The sequence below is a fragment of the Urocitellus parryii genome, chromosome 13 (assembly GCF_045843805.1).
Source record: "Urocitellus parryii isolate mUroPar1 chromosome 13, mUroPar1.hap1, whole genome shotgun sequence".
In the NCBI taxonomy this organism is placed as follows: Eukaryota; Metazoa; Chordata; class Mammalia; order Rodentia; family Sciuridae; genus Urocitellus; species Urocitellus parryii.
The window spans coordinates 59664538-59681731 of NC_135543.1; the positions used below are offsets into that span (position 1 = coordinate 59664538).

At 52.5% G+C, this 17194-nt stretch overlaps 1 protein-coding gene across 1 annotated transcript in view; it reads right to left on the minus strand.

Annotated features, from left to right (window-relative positions):
* Window positions 1-1479: 1479 nt before the first annotated feature.
* Window positions 1480-17194, minus strand: part of Impa2 (inositol monophosphatase 2) — a 41582-nt gene continuing 25867 nt past the window's right edge. Inside the window, exons 5-8 of the mRNA XM_026379196.2 lie at window positions 17080-17188; window positions 4045-4153; window positions 3228-3379; window positions 1480-1977 (exon numbers count right to left, since the gene is read on the minus strand). Coding sequence (XP_026234981.1) covers window positions 1862-1977; window positions 3228-3379; window positions 4045-4153; window positions 17080-17188 — 486 coding nt within the window. The 3' untranslated portion in view covers window positions 1480-1861. The remainder of the gene's footprint in view (window positions 1978-3227; window positions 3380-4044; window positions 4154-17079; window positions 17189-17194) is intronic.

Genomic DNA, 17194 nt, shown 5'->3' on the forward strand with positions numbered 1-17194 from the left:
TCAGCTGTGCAGCCCCCAGCTCTCCCTGCCCGACCCACCCTCACCCGGGTGCCCTCACTCCCTGCTTCTTCCTGAGAAGTTTCGTTTTAAAGCTGGCCTTACAGAGTCACAGAATGATCCACACACCCGGACTCCTCACCTGACCTCACCCATGGAACAATGTGACTGGTAGCTTGCTGTGGCCCTGCCCTGACCTAGGACTGGCCTGCTCCACACTGCCCAGTGGGGGTGACCTGGTGCACAGGATGCCATAGGGAACTCCTGAAGACCTCAGGAGGACCAACCTGGGGAAGGATGTGCGTTGCACAGCAGAGGGGCTGTGGTGCCTGCTGCAGGATGAATGGCGGTTGTGGAGTAAGCACTCCCGAGCATCCACTCTATGCAGTGCTGACCCACGGAACCTGGAGAGGATGGCAATGCCTCTATTTATCTGCACCACCCCACACGGCCCCAGATCCTTATGCTAGTGTCAGGCACGTGCCTGTGGAAATCAGAAGCAGTGACCACATACTCAGCGGGCACTAGGATAGTTCATCCCAACAAGACCAAGTCCTCACACGTCTGGTCCTTGAATAAGGCACATACTGGGGGTTCTCCTGGCCACCCCATTCAGACCAGAAAGGGAAAGTGCCCTCACCCGGGTGCACTCACTCCCTGCTTCTTCCCTGAGAAGTTTCGTTTTAAAGCTGGCCTTGCAGAATCACAGAATGATCCACACACATGGGCACTTTTCCTAGTGCTTATCCTTCCTTACAATGGTGAATTTAAGAAAATATGACCCAAGAGGAAGAGGGAGAAAGGCAGCACTGGGGTATTTCACTCCAACAAGAACATCCCGAGGACTCCTCTCAGGACTTGGGTCTGCAGTGAGCTGCCCTTGGGTGGCTTGCCCGGGAGCATTGACTGAGGGTCCTGCGTGGCCCAAGTGTCAGGGCAGAGGCCTTGAGCCAGCTGTGTCTTGTCAAGACACAGAGGTACAGCTGGGGAAGAGTGACAGGTGATTTTACCAGCTCCACCCTCCTCCAAGGAGGTCTGGACCATTCTGTGTATCGATGGCAAGGGAGGACGGTGAGGGAAAGTGAGGAGTGGGTTGAAATTTCTGGCCTTTTGACTTTCTCAATGTTTAAACTTCAGAAAAGGCTCCTGGCCTGTCAGTTCATTTGAATTATCCATATCAATAATTCCATTTCCCAGACAGTCACAGATAAGGCCCAGGAAATACATTACAATTTCTCTTCGTTAAACAGGTCAGCATTTCAGAGATGGTTTTCAGCTACTGGCTTCCCTGCACTCTGCCCTGGAAGGCATCTTGGAGTCTGAACACCAATATGATAAGGATGATGTTTTCCTACTGCTTTCCAAGATGTGGACAAGCAACCCTCACCGTCCCCGTTGGACTTTAATGTGCAAGCCTTTCCCAAGAGCCTGCGTCTACGGCGTTTGGGGAAGCAGGCGGCACAGAGGGGAAGATGCGTGGAGTGCAGTGATTCTTATTTATTGCATTCTGCAGAAGCTGGGGCAGGGAGTCCTGAGAACAAATCTGCTCCCACCAGCACTTCTGAAGATCACCTGAGGTCTGGATTCTGGGGAGGGAAGACTGGATCACCACTCGTCTCTCCTGAGATTCAGGTTTAGCCCTGATAGAAGAACATGTACCGACCTGAATAAGCTATGTGGGATTAAAGCAGGAAGCCAGCCACACACCAAGTCCTGTGAGAGACGTGGATCAACACGCCAGCCACCCACTTTAGCTCCGCGTCTCCTTCCTGGGGAGAAGACGCCTGGCCTGGGGTACAGGCCCCCAGGCAGCCTCCAGGAAGGCTCTGTCCCGGGTCCTTGGGCCACGCTGCCATCTGTGCCCTCAATTCTCATCATCCCGCCCATAGTCAATAGTCTGTAAGGCCTGGGCGATGAGCATCGCCATCTCCCGGGTGCCAGCAGCGACCACTCTGCACGACATGAGGTCGAGGGGTCCACCTGGAGACGGGAAGAGAGCAGACGAGGGTCACTGGATGGGGCCAGGCAGCCTATGTGGCAACTTGTCACATGCACCCCAAGGGGGACAACTCATGACTGTGCCTGAGGCCGGGCCCTCCACAGCAGGTGTCCAGGTGGTGGATCTGCCAGGAGGGAGGCGAGCCTCTGCCCCGGCTTCACCCTAGTGTGGCCAAGGCCACACAGTGAGGAGACTGAAGCTGCCCCTGCTCAGAGGGCATGGAATGTCCAGTCCAGTCCAGTAAGTCCACAGGATGGTTGGACCAGAATAGGGGAGCACATGGGTCACCAGGGTGTGGGGCGCCAAGGCTCCCCTTGACTCAGCCAGTCTGGGCAGGGTGGAGCCTGCACTCCCCCCGGGCTCGTGGGCAGTGAAGCCCTGAGTCTTCCAGAGTGTGTGAAGCAGGACTGACTGCCTGGCTAGAGATCCGTGTGCACAGATGGGGCCTCGGGTGCTCGAGTGGCCAAATCCAGAGTGCCGGACTCTTGTTAACGTAAAGCTGGCCTGTCTAGTCTCACCACCTGAGATCAACACTGCTTTACTTCCACACCTTTCTGGAAGCTCAGTTAAGGCCTTTCAAAGGAGAAAGGTAGAAGTCAAGTTCCAAAAGAGCCACCCTATGTGCCCACCGATCAGAAGTAAGCCAGGTGCCCCTGCTAAGGAGCCCTGGACAGAGCTGGGAAAGGAGGGTTGAAGCCCTGCCACATCCTCAGGACTCCTGAACATCTTGGAGCACATGTGCAGGAGCTAAGTGGGTGCAGCGTGAACACGAAGGGAGCCCTGATGCACATGGAGCTCATGTCTGGGAAGAAGACGCCATGGGAGTGGTCAGCCATGGGAGTCAAGGAGCCTGGGGCAGGAGAGCAGGTCTCCTCTTGACCCATCCTCCTGAAACCCTGCAGGGTGCCCATGCTGGGCACAGGTGTTGGTAACACTCCTGGCTGTGGACTGTGGCAAGTGCCTAGCCTCAACTGTGGGGCTCACATCTGTCTGCCTGGCTGGGTCCTGGGGGGTCCTGGGGTCTGGCTGTGTGTGGAGCCTGTAAAACCCCACAGCGCATCAGCACGCAGTGGTGCTGCTACTACCAGGCCAACAGACCCTGGGCTGCGTCTGCAAGAAGGGGACCCAGTGCAGTGGGGACTTTGGGAAGCGCCCCACCACAGTGCCACTGCCTCTAGATTTTGCTGCCAGGCCCTGGGATAGGAAAGCAGCAGAGGGCCACAGAGCTGACCTGAAGTGTCCATCACGATGCCACCCGCTTCTCTGATGATGACTGTGGCGGCTGCCAGGTCCCAGCAGTGCAGGCCAAACTGGTAATAGGCATCGGCGGCCCCCGAGGCCAGGTGGCAGAGCGCCAGGGTGGAGCTGCCAATCACTCGGACCCTGGGTTGGGGACAGATGCAGGGAGGTGGGCCGAGTGCTCATGCTGAGCTCTTGCCATGGCGTGTCTACTCCTTTATCCTATTATGCTGTGCCAGGCACACTCAGGGGACAAACATGAACCATAGGCTTCTGCCGGCCAGCTGGGGACACAGGGCCTACAGTGACCCTGTCCAGCAGTGCTCTCTGCAACCGCGCCAGCATCCTGTGCTACCTGGACCTCAGCCTGGGCACGGACCTTGGCCAGGGGGCTCAAGCCTGAAGCTCTGATTCAGCTGACCATCATGTGCCACATGAGTCCTTCCTGTGGGACAGACTTGGGGGAGAGGGAGGGCAGAGGATGCTCTTGGGCTTTAATTAACATTTATGAGAAACAAATCAGAGCAAGAGACTGTCCGGAGCCACGTCCCCTGGAAGGGCTCACCAGCTGAGGCACTGAAGCCCGTTACTTGGACCCTCCAACAGTGACGTGAAGGCACACAGGCCACACCGTCTCCTGATGCCTGGTGACCTGAGCAGCCCGGGAGGCTCCTGAGGATGGTGTCCCCGGACCTCTGCGTAGAGGCCCGACACATGGGTGTTCCCTCTTCAAGCCCCTGGGGAGACATTAGCATGTGCTGGGTTCTGGCCCCTCTGACCACAGTGCGTTTCTGGGACTGAAATCCTACCCATGAGCCTTGGCGTGCAGCAGGTGCTCCATGTTGCTCAGGAAGAGTCTCAGAGTAGCAGGGTCACGCTTGGGGCCGATTTCCGTCAGGACCAAGGCCTTCGAGAGATCTGCAAGAGAGACTCCCCACATGAGCAGGTTTCCCCGAAGCAACTTCAACGCCAGCTTCTCTTTCCTCCTCAGAGCTGGGCTGTCTGTGAGTGGTGATTCTCTGAGGTCTCTCTGAGCGCTATTTTGGAAAACAGGAGGTGGGGGGTGGCCGCCCCGTCCTTCCGCACTGGTTCCTGCCACGGAGTGTGAGGGAGGCCTCTGTAATCCTCCCTTTTTGGGAGGCTCCATGTTACAGACGTGACATGGAGACCTTGGGAGAATGCAGCTCATGAAAAGCACCACCCTTTAACACATGAAAACAAACTTGAGTCCTTGCTGGAAACACAACATGGGGCAGGGGTGGGGGTTCTTCATTAGATGGATCTTTCTAGAAGGCTTTAATCCGAGCTTTTCCCTAACTGCTGTGATCGCGCAGCGGGAGGTGCCCTGTGGAGGAAACACTTTAAAGGCAGCGTGGTCTTGGGGCCAAGGCCGTAGCACACAGGAGGGCAGGCTGGGCACTTATGGGCCCCAGGTGTGCAGGGGCCACACAGGCTGGTGCCTGGGGAACACTGCCAGGGAAGCCTGGCTTGTGAGCATGGGGGGCATGATGGGGACACTGCGGGGACTCAGGTGGTTTCTTTGCGTTGCCGCACACCAACACACACCAGTCCTGTCTCGTCTGTCAAGCCATGCTGCCAGGTAGGGTGGAGCCACACCAGGTGTGCTCAGGAAGCAGGACGGGAATGGCCTCCAGGAAGCTGCTTCATTCTGTGAGTCAGGTTCTGGGGGGACACCTCTGAAGGAGCCTCCATACCCTGCCTGTCCCTTCTCTACTGGCAGAGCAGCCACGTTGACCTTGAATGCTCCCTGAAACAGGCTCCACAGCAAAGCACCTGTCCTCGGGAGGCCATAGTCATACCAGCACCGTCAATCCTGCTGGCAGCTGCGCCCTGCATGGAGGGCCATGGGGCCAGGGCTTCAAGTGTCACTGCCACCATGAGAACGGGGTCCAGGTCGCTGGCCCTGCCTACTCTCTGAGCCTCACCCTCACTTGGTGACCAACCGAGATGGTGCTTTTCTGGAAGGGGAAAAAAGACTTTTGCAGAGAAGGCCCAGAGGGCCAGGCCCAGCAGACGGCAAGGGGCAGAGAAAGCCCAGCAGAGGTGCAGGGGGCAGAAAAGGCCTAGTAGACTGCAGGGGGACAGAGAAGGCTCAGAGGGCCAGGCCCAGCAGAGGCACAGGGTGCAGAGAAGGCCCAGTAGACTGCAGGGGGCAGAGAAGGCCCAGCAGAGGGCCAGGCCCAGCAGAGGTGCAGGGAGCAGCCCCTGAATGAAGAATGAAAGAAGCTCTCTCTCAAACAACAGCCCCAGGACAGACTGGGGCTGGGGTGTGGCTCAGGGGGAAGCGCTGGGCTGGCATGTGCTGGGGTCCAACCCCAGCTCTGCAAAACAAAACAAAAATCCCACTGATACTAGTCTTTTTGTTTTTATTTGGTTAAATTACTAGTATTTGAAATATATGGGAGGAATTTTTGTGTTAAATAGGATTTTATTGGCTAGTCCAAGAATTCAATACTATGGGTAACACTATTTGGGGGGTATTAACTCTGAATTACTTAACACATTATAATTACAAATATATATAATTATATAAGTAAAACATATTTGTTAAAAATGTTCTTTTAAAAGATATATCGCATTTGGAGAGCACCTATTAAGATTAAAAATCAGAAGTTGGACTCACCAAAGAGGAGGCTCAGAGAGCAAATAAGCAATGACAAGATGCTCTGCAGCAAACCTCTTAGAAGACATGTGAATTAACACAGCCATGGGTCACCAGTGCGCACCCGTCAGAAGGGCCAAAACCCTAACTCTGACAACACGGAATGCAGGAACTGTCACCCACCGCTGGTGGCCATGCGGAAGGACAGGCCCTTCAGGGGACAGCTCGCAGCTTTTTGCAGACATCCGTCCTCTAACATGTGACCCGGCAGTTGAGCTCCTTGGAATTTACAGAAAGGAACTGTAGGCTTGTTTTCACCCAGACCCTGCACACAGGTGGCCACAGCAGTGTTCCTGACAGCAGGGCTGGGAACAGCCAAGATGGCTCAGCAGGTGATGGGTCAACTATGGACAGCCAGACCACAAAATGGTACCCAAACCTAAAAGGAAATGAGCTATCCAGTCACGAGGGAAGGAAACGTAAATGTTTATTACTAAGTAAAATCCATGTAGTGTATGATCCCAACTCTATGATACCTTAGAGAGGGCGAAACTGTGGAGATAGTAAAAAAGATGAGCGGTTGCCCCAGGTTTGGGGACAGGGTGGGAGATGAGGCCAAGGCTAAACAGGCAATGTCTGGATGATGTCAGGGCAGCAAGCCTCCTCTGTAAAACACCACACGCTGAATACACGTCCTCAGACTTCTGTCCAAACTCACGGAGTGTGCACCGAGAGCAAGTGGTACTGCAAACCCTGGGTTTAGGGTGCTCATGAGAGCTATTGTAGGTTCACTGACTATGACCAATGTATCCCTTGGGCAGGGGATGCTGATGATGGATGTCATGCCTGGGAGCAGAGGCCACCAGGGAACTTGGCACCTTCTGCTCAATTCTGCTGTGAACCTAAAACTACACTAAAATAAGAGTCCATTAAAAAAAGAAAGCAGCCTGGAGAGGCAGAAGAGGGTAGGGAATCAGATAGCCTGCTTGTCACTTTGGCCAGGAAGAGGGAAGAACTGGTACTGGAAGCCATGGAGGGAAAAGAAGTCACAGCAGTAGTGACCTGACCCCAAGCAGCCAACTTCCGCTCTCATCTGAGGGCAAGATCCAGAGAGGAGACTCAAAACCAGGGCACTCTGGGCTGTGTTCTCCTGGCCCTGGGAAGACACCAAGGAAGGAGGGTACCGGGGTTTCCCCAGGAGCTGGGGCTGCAAGCCCTTTCCACAGGGGGAGAAGCACTTGGTTCCTAGGGTATGTAGGAAGTGACACCCCAGGGCCAGGGCCTTGCCCAGCCTCCCTGCTCAGAGGGCAGGGTAGCCAGGCCAGCCTGGACAGGCAGAGGCCCCAGGCAGGACTGAGGCAGGAGGAGCAGGAACTTCCAGTAAGAGCCTGGGATGATTTCACAAGAGCAGGGCTGTGACAGCAAGGGCTCACTCACCTCTGCTGCAGACAGCCTGAGGCCCAGGCTTCCCAGGAGCCTTGCCATCACCAGGCTTCTAACAGGAGGGAGTCCTGCCTGGGCAGGAAGGCCCTACAGGAGGCCCTGCAGCTCCAGGGGCAGGGGGCACAGAAGTCCACGCAGGCTCCTAGCAGACACCGTGAAATAAAGGAATTCTCCTAGTTTGCTGAATTCATTTATTAGTTACAGAAGTTTTCTGGTGGAATTTCTTGGATCTTCTAAATATAGAATTACATTGTTGGCAAATAGTGATACTTTGAGTTCTCTTCTTTTCCTACCCCTTTAATTTCTTCTAAATGTTCTGGCTAGAGTTTCAACAAGTATGTTAAACAGAAGTGGTAAAAGAGGATATTCCTGTCTTGTTCCAGTTTCTACAGGGAATGCTTCCAATTTTTCTCCATTTAGAAGGATGTGGGCCTGGGGCTTAGCATAGATAGCTTTCACAACATTGAGGTATGATCCTACTATTCCTAGTTTTTCTAGTGCTTTGAACATGAAGAGGTGCTGTATTTTATCGAATGCTTTCTCAGCATCTATTGAGATGATCCTATGATTCTTGTCTTTAAGTCTACTGATGTGACATATTACATTTATTGATTTCCATACGTTTAACCAACCTTGCATCCCTGAGATGAACCCCACTTGATCATGGTGCACTATCTTTTTAATATGTTTTTGTATGCAATTGGCCAGGATTTTGCTCAGAGCTTCTATGTGATTGCTCATTTTTCTTTCTTTTTTTTGCAGTGCTGGGGATTAAACCCAGGGCCTGCCACACATGCCAGGCAAATGCTCTACCATGGGCTGCCCGCTTGCCCACCCAGCTGTAAAGTCTGTTGAAAGCTCAGACTCACTCTTGCTTACTCCTGCTACACAGCATGTGGTGAGAGGAAGCCCAGAGCCACCCGCAGACATGAGGGGGAAAAGGTCACGTGTCACGATTCCCTCTCCTTGATGTCATCTTACGACCAGTTTCTCTCGATTCCTACCATGTCTGTGCTTTATCACCCTTCGTCCTATACTGGCCATATGTTAGCTCTTATTAAAACACTAACACACACACACACACACACAAAAAAAAAAAACAGATTAAATTAAACTATTCTGTGATTCTGGGTGGTGGAAAAAAGGAGCTGTTGCTTAATGGGTACAGTGTTTCCGTCTGGAGTGAGAAATTCTGGAAACTTCAAGGTGAAGGACACACAACACTGTGGATGTAATTAACACCATGCATAGCAGGCTTAGAAATGACCAGAGGGCAAACTTATGTTATATACATTTAGCCACAGCAGAAAACACAGGACCAGTCTTGAAGTAGGCCACCTCTGTATATTTTTTCAATAAACATATTTTAGAATTAAAATAGATTTTGTGACTTTTGATGGTTGAAAACCCTTGTTCTGTTGAGCATGACCAAGTTAAAGCATTGAGTATCAAGAGTACTACTGTTGTCCAAGAAGCTCCACACCTTTTGTGAACACTGTGTTAGTCCTCTTTCCATCACTAGAACAAGATACCCTGGGATCATCCACTCATAAGGAGGAAAGGTGTATCTTGGCTCAGGGCTTCAGAGTTTTCGTCCAAGATTGCTTGGGCCTGTGCTGAGCCAGCACATCATGGCAGCAGCACATGACAGAGAAGCCCGCTCACCTCAGCAGCTGGGGAGCACAGAGGGAGAGGAAGGGCTGAGGGTCTCGGTATCCCCTTCAGGGATGCACCCCAGGGACCACCTCCCACCAGGCCTACCTCCAGCACACAGGCTTTGGAGACACTTCAGATCCAAGCACAAGAGGACCTGAGAGAGGCACTCGGGGACAGAGATCTGGACCTTCTCCTGGGAGACACCAGCTGGTCTTGCTGATGCGCAGCTCCCCTCTGCAGACATCCTAATCCTCCAGACCCCCTGCAGGCCACCAAGACCTACTCACATGGACACTCACCTCAGCTCTGACGCAAGCAGAGCGGGAGCTGGGGGCTGCAGGCTGGGCGCCGGCTTTGGTGTAGACCAGTTTTGACAGGCGATAGCCACACAGCGCTCTGGATGTACTAAACACCACTGGTCACTTTACAATGGTTTTTCGGTTGTTTGATGTTGGCCCAAATAAATTTTTTTAAACAACCAAGTAATTTGGGGAGGGGGGAAGGCAAGTCTGCTTAGAATCCTGAGTGCTGTTGGTTGGATCTGCACTGTCCCCTAAAGGCCATGTGCTAAGGGTGGGCTCCCTAGCCTATGGTGCCACCAGGAGGGGACAGTGTATAGGAGGTGGGACTGGTGGGAGGAAGTGAGGTCACTGGGCCGTGCCTGAGGGGGATATTGGGATTTTGGCCCCTTCCCTGCTGCTTCCTCTGCCACACACTTCAGTCATCATGCTCTGCCTCACCACATGCCCAAAGTAAGGGGGCCAAGTGACCAAGGACTGAAAGAAACTTCTGAAGCCATGAGATAAGACAAATATTTCCTCTTTTTAAGTTACTTATCTCAGGTATTTTATCACAGTTAAGAAAATTGACCAATACAATGGGAAAAACAGAACTGGAAACCTATGTAACTGCCCACAATGTTTAACCTCCCCAAATACCCTCTCATAAAAACAGAGCAACCAGGAGAACAAAACCAAAACTATACATGTCCTCTACTAAACAAAATAAAACAGACCACCACCACCACCACCACCCACCCCCAACCAAATCTATCCCCACAAAGTATACCCAAACCCCAATCACAAGTGGGTGGAGGCAAAACTCCCACAGCTACAGACTGTGGCCTCAGGTCTGCACGGGAGGAAGTGGAGGAAGAATCAAGTGTCCAACGGACCCAGGGACAGGACATCCTGGAAATCACAGCAGCCACTTCCTGGAAGCCACATGGGCCACCAGGAGAGGGGTTGGGCACAGCCAGGGCCAGGGTCCTGGTGGTAGGCAGGTGTGAAGGGGATGGATCCTGTGTTCTCTCCTGACAGACTTCTCAGGGCTCCGTGGCCAGGCAGGCTCAGCACTGAGCTCACACTCACAGGAGCTCATTCCAGAGTCACTGGACGAGAGTAACGGAGGAAAGGAAGAGAAGACCCAGGGAGCCCCGGGGGAGGAGGGAGCCAAGAAGACCACAGGACCAGGCCAGCCTCTCCACTGTGCGGCAGAAACAGCAGCAGAGGGAGCGCTAGAGCCAGAAACCTCGGTGCGCCCACCCCAGCCAGTCTCCCGCCCTGCCCCCGCCCCCGCCTTCTGAAGCCCGGCCCCAGTCCAGCCCATCTCCAGCCCCGCCCCGCCCCAGTCCCCAAGCCTGAAGCACAGCTACAGATTCCAAGGAAAAATAAGTAACTGAAAGAATCATGGCTGAATCTCACACACGATTTTAAGAAAAGAAAGAATAAGGAGCAGAATAATATCTCTAAGTCAATAAAAGAATGAGAGAAAGAGTTGTCCACAAAACAGAAGTATCTGTATGTAAAATAAATACAGAATATAGGAAAAAGCCAGGCAGGGGGGCCTATGCCTGTGGTTCCAGCAACTCTGGAGGTCGAGGCCAGCCCCAGCAAAAGTGAGGCACTAAGCAACTCAGTGAGACCCTATTTCTAAATAAAACACAAAATAGGGCTGGCAGTGTGGCTCAGTGGTCCAAGTGCCCCTGAATTCAATCCTCAGTACCAAACACACACCACAAGGAAAAAAAAAAAAAAAACCTAATGAAGCAGCATCGCTGAACTTTACCCCAACAGGCTACTGTACTCTAAAGCAAAAGAGAAGCGCTAAGCATCCCAGCAAAAAACTGAAGTCCCTGGAAAGAATCAAACTGGCTTCAGATCTTGCAACAGTGGTCCACTGGCCGACAGCAGAGACCACTCCAGACACCAGGGACAGGAAAGGGTGGGCTGGATTCTGTCACCAGAAAGGCAGGCCTGGGAGCGACAAGGCCACCAGGAAACCTCGTGAGAGGTGTTTGTCTTGTGTTGTTTCTAACTTAGAGGGGTTACTTTTAAAGAATCTGATACTTCTATAAAAAGCACAGTGTTCCAATGTCGAGGCTATAAAAGCAAGGTACTCAGAGGGCCCTGTGCCCTGCCCTTCACCCTGCACTCCGCTCCCAGAGCTCTCCACTGAGGAAAATGAAGCAGCTCATCCTCCCCGTGTTTACTTCAAGTGTCTTTTAAATCAGCAGCTATTTTGTTTCTGTATTCTTTGGTATAATTTTTGGTTTATTACAGGTTTATATTTTTGTCCTAATAGTTTCTTGATGTTAACATTTTTATCTTTTGTACCCAATCCATTCTCCTTGGAGTTGAGCTTGCAGACTGTGCCTTCTCCTAGTGTTCCAGTATGCTTTTTATTTATTTATTTATTTTTTTTTTAAAGAGAGAGTGAGAGGGGAGAGAGAGAGAGAGGGAGGAGAGAGAATTTTTAATATTTATTTTTTTTTAATTCTCGGCGGACACAACATCTTTGTTGGTATGTGGTGCTGAGGATCGAACAGGGCCGCACGCATGCCAGGCGAGCGCGCTACCGCTTGAGCCACATCCCCAGCCCCCAGTATGTTTTTTAAATGCTGTCCTTTCCCTCTCAGTGACAGGTGGCAGCCCTGCTCCTCCTACCTGGCTTGTGCTCTGCATATGACACCAGGACCTGGCACCACTGGGTCCTGCATGCTCCACCGTCCTTGACCCTGTCCTTTACATCCAGCCTGGGTTGTTGAGGTGCTCCCGTGTTGCAGCACTTCCCAGGCTCTGACCCAGGAATCACCGAGTGTCACTCCTGAGAAGGTGGCCGAAAAACCCTGAGCTCACTCTGGATGTTTGTGTGTTAGAAATTAAAATAAGAAAATGTTGAAATATTTATTAACTTATTTTAAAAATGAAGTACATGTTACATTATCACATGAATAATATGTTTTTTATGGAAAATAACCATAGTTTGCAAAAAAAAAAAATAATTAGGAGAGTATCTTTGTTTCGCTTTTTTTTCTGACTCTTGGTATGTCTGGCTTAATAGAAGACAAATGGATTCTCATATCTGCCTTTTACTCAGGCTGTGGTGATATATGGTTGGTGTGTGAAGAAAACCTGGCCTTATACAGCTATGGAGTTGGAAAAGGAAGGAGCATTCTAATTGTCTTTTCAGATAATTGAGAATATTCTTTTTTGTACTGGGGAGGGAACCCGGAGGTACTCTGACATTGAGCCACATCCCCAACCCCTTTTTAAAGATTTTATTAACACAGGATCTAAGTTGGTGGCCTTGAACTTGCAGTCCCCCTGCCTTAGCTTCCCAAATAGCTGGGATCACAGATGTGCACACAGTGGACGTCTTGGCACCTAGTTACGGTGACATCCTTTGGGCTGCCTTGTACTTGTCTTTTTGGGGTTTGGTGGTGGTGGTGTACGGGTGGCTATGCTGCAGAAGGATCGCAGGGCCTGCAAGGGCTCTGCCACCCAGCCAGATCCAGCCTTGCCTGGTACTGTAAGTGGGGTCTCTGGCCCAGGAATGATCTTGCTGTAACATCACACATTGGTCATTTGGAAAATGGGTTCATTGAGATTATCAATTCTTCCAAATGTTGACATACTTCACCATTAAATGCTAAAAATGTCACATTCATTCATTTTACCTCTCTTCTTGGAAGCCTTTAACTGTTGAGAAGGTGTCCTGCTCAAGGTGGTAGACACAAGTTTTCCCAAATTCCAATTTCACTTAAAAGCTTGAATTTTTTTGCGGGGTGGGTGGGTGGGGGGTTTACAATTTTGCTCAATTGGTGGATGAACTCAAGGGCTCCCAGAGGATTGCCTCAGCAATTCCCACAGAGACCCGACTGCATCCTCCCGGTAGATCCGTGGAGGACAGAGGACAAAGCAAAGTGACAAACCCAAAAATATTTCGATAACCATTCATCCACAGCAGGGCTAGCACTGTTATTCTGAAACACACATGTGTACCATGGGGGTGTAATGTTATTAATTTTATCGCCCTAGTGTCCCTACGAGCTGGGGGTCAGCATGGCAGGAGAGAGGAGTTAAGTTTAACATTTAAACCCTGTCAGGACCGTAAACAATTTTAACAATGACTCATTTCTGGCAGGGAGGGATGCTAGCATGCCTCTGCTGTTGACAGCTGGGGACCCAGGGCCCCGTGTGTGCTGGACAAGAGCTCCCCCACTCAGCCCCCCTGGCTCTGCCAGTGGACTGCAGAGAGCAGTCAGTGTGCTTCAGAGATCCTCTAAGGCCCTGGCGAGGGGGCGCTGGACACTCGGGGGTCAGGGAGTGCCGAGCTGTGGTGGGGCAGGGCTGTGGTGGGGCAGGGCTGGGGATAAAGATGCGGGGCGGTTCTGAGCTGTGCTTTCCTATCTCCTGTGTACACCTCTGCGACTCAGTGGGGTGGAGCTGGAAGGAGAAGCTGCTAGTAAAATGCTAGCCTGTGTCCAACTCTTTTTTTTTTTTTTTTTTTTTTAAATATTTATTTTTTAGTTCTCGGCGGACACAACATCTTTGTTGGTATGTGGTGCTGAGGATCGAACCCGGGCCGCACGCATTCCAGGCGAGCGCGCTACCGCTTGAGCCACATCCCCAGCCCCTGTGTCCAACTCTTGAACTCCACTGGTGCCATTTTGTTTTTAAATCTGGAGACTGAAGACATTCCAGAAAGGTGGAGGGGAGGGCAGAAGAGCAGACAGGTGAGCGGTGTGTTGTGTGTGTGTGTGTGTGTGTGTGTGTGTGTGTGTGTGTGTCTAATTCTACCCAGGGCGCAGCTGATGGTCTTGGGAGAGGTTCAGGTCCTTATTTGGCAGCAGCTCTTGTCTGGAATGCTATGCAAGTCCTGTGCTGGGTGGTTTTTCAGTTTTGTTTTCACGGTTACTGAGGATTAAACCCAGGGGTGCTCTACCACTGAGCTAGACCCCCAGGGCTGGCCTTGTGACCCTCCTGCCTCAGCCCCCACCCCCAGCTGCTGGGACGACAGGCGTGCACCACCCTGCAGCACTCCTGGGTGCTTCTGTGCCTAGCTGGATTCCGTCCTCGCGGTCACCACTCCTCCCTGGGCATCTGCACCTTCAGCAGGAGGACTGAGGTGCTAGGTCACCTGACTCGCCCCAGGCCCAGCTCAGCAGGAGCAGAGTCAGGACCTGAGGCCAGGTCTGCATGGAGCCTGACAAGCGTGCTGCCCAGGAGTCACTGCATCCTGCTGGGGAGACGGAGGCCAGGGCCGAAAGTGACACACTGGACTTTATAGTTCACAAGTGAGCTTTGGCAGGCAAGTGATTCAGAGATTCCTGTGTGAGCAAGGACCTCTGTGGGGACAGCAGCTGTCCCCTCTGCTGTTACCAGGTGACTGCAGGCTGAGTACAGTGGAAACCGGACCATGTGCAGCCCTGGGGCCACTCAGGGGAGCCAGGGCTTGGATCTGAAAGCCCCCAGGACGTGCAGTCAGGACGGGACTGAGAGATGTGGGCGGCTCGCCAGGAAGTAGGCAAGTGTGGGCAGAGGTTAGTGCTGTAATCAGATGAAATGTAGAGCAAAGTTCACCCACACATGTTAACACGCTTCCTGGCCACCTTCCTGGCCACTGAGCTGCAGTGAGGCCCGAGCGGGTGCCACCTGTGTGCACAGCTGAAATTAATGCCAGCGCTCTGGACACAGTCCAGCAAAACACTCCAGGAGGAGAGGCAGAGAAAGGTTGCAGCTGCCCGGGTCTGCCCTGGAGTCGGGGGGCACAGACGGGCCAGCTGGTCCTGTAGGGGCCCCCTCTGAGGCTGTCCCCTCCTTCTGCCCTGGGCCTATACAAGACCTGGGGGCATCTGTGGCAACCGCCAAGGCCGTCACACAGGAGAGGGACAATCCTTGCCCAGCAGGGAGCAGCCAGCAGGCAGCTGTACCCCTGCTCACCCTGCCCCCACCCACAGTCACCTCTGAGGCCCCCTAGGCACACAGGTGTCAGCCAGGGAAGGAGACGGAGGAAAAGTAGAGGCAAAGGGTGTGAAGGAAGGAAGTCTGAAGAGAGGCCAGCAATGGGCACAGAAGGGAGGCTGTAAGGGAGGCAGGCAGACCTCAGAAGGGAGACCACTGTGCTTTCTGACTGAGGCCAGAGTCAGCAAGTGGAAACCAGCAGTTGGGGCTGGGAGACCCAGTCTCTGAATGTCCAGCCTCTGAAACATGGAAGTTAGGCATGAGCAGGAGCTGTGCTTGCTACTGTGTGTGTGTGTGTGTGTGTGTGTGTGTGTGTGTGAGAGAGAGAGAGAGAGAGAGAGAGAGAGAGAGACTATGGCTAGGACCCAGGGCCTCCTGCATGCTGCGTGACTGCTCTACCACTGAGCTATACCCCCACCACCTTTTCAAACACTGTCACAGGAATATTCAGAAGTGTGTGTGTGTGTGTGTGTGTGTGTGTGTGAGAGAGAGAGAGAGAGAGAGTGAGTGAGTCAGTCACTGGGGATTGAACCCAGAGCCTCAGGCATGCAATTTCTTTGCCACTGAATTACATCTCCAGCCCTACTCCCTTTTTAAATTCTAAGACAAGATCTTGCTAAATTGCTGAGGCTGGCTTTGAACTTGTGATCCTCCTGCCTCAGCCTCCCGAGCCATTGGAATTACAGGCACGTGCCACCACACAGGATCTTTTGGTCTTCCCAGAGGGGCTTTTAGGGAAGGGGATGGTAAGGGAGGGCAGAAGAAAGGGTGACATGATCAAAGCACAGTGGTTAACATACGAAAATGTCACACTGAGAACCATCAACTTACACAACTAATATATGAATAATTGTGATAAATATAGATGTACATCCCAGCAGCTCGGGAGCTGAGGGAGGAGGATCACAAGTTCAAAGCCAGACTCAGTAAAAGTGAGGAGCTAAGCAACTCAGTGAGACCCTGCCTCTAAATAAAATACAAAATAAGTCTATAGGGCCAGGGATGTGGCTCAGTGTTCAAGGGCCCCTGAGTTCAATCCCTGGTGCCTCCCCCAAATAAAACAAAATATATGTATATATATGTGTACACACACACACACACACACACACACACACACACACACTCACACACGTTAACCAAAGCCTTTTTCTCATCTAGTTGCTTCTCTTCCTAACCCTTTCCTCTGCCTGGCATCATTGTGTCCCCTACAGACTGTTCTATGTGCAGTGAAGCGTCCCTGGTGTGACTGACGTGTGACTGGAGAGGCCTGGAGACCTGAACTGGCTGTGAAGGGCAGGCGGGCCACGCAGCGGTAGGTGGCTTAAGGGGCTGGTAGCCCTTTCTGCAGGGACCCCACTGGGGGGTCCCCAAGGTTCTGCTTTAAGTAACAAGAGCGAGTCACGTCACAGTGGAGGTCTAAGGTTCTCGGCAACATGCTGACCCATACAACTCGTCCCCCTGGTGGTCACCTTCCCAGAGACGTGGACCTGCTTTCCACACCACGGCTACTGTTCCACACCCAGGGAGCCACAGCAGGCCTCTGGGGACACGGCAGGACCTGAGGACCATCAGGCATGTCTGGATGCTCTACTTCCCTGGGCCCCAACCCCTCACCCAGTCCCAGAGACCAACTGGGAAGCAGCCACTGGGCTTCTTTTAGTCTTAAAGATAACAGATCTGAGCACAAGACAGACTATTAAATTTCCTGGCCACACCAGCAAACCTTGAGACACAGAACAGGCTCCATTTCCAGTTCCATCAGGAACACAATGTCCCTAGGGAGGTGGAGCTCTCAACAGGAGATCTGCACCCTGTCACATGACGGTGGCTTTGGGCACTTTCCAGGAGAAGCTAGAGGCGAGTAGCACGAAGCCTACCTGTCTCCCTGGAGACCGTGAGCTGCTGGCCATTGCAGAAGGCGCCCCGGCCCCTCTGGCCCGTGTACAGTCGCTCCTCTGTGCAGTGGTAGATCACGCCGAACTCCAGCTGCAG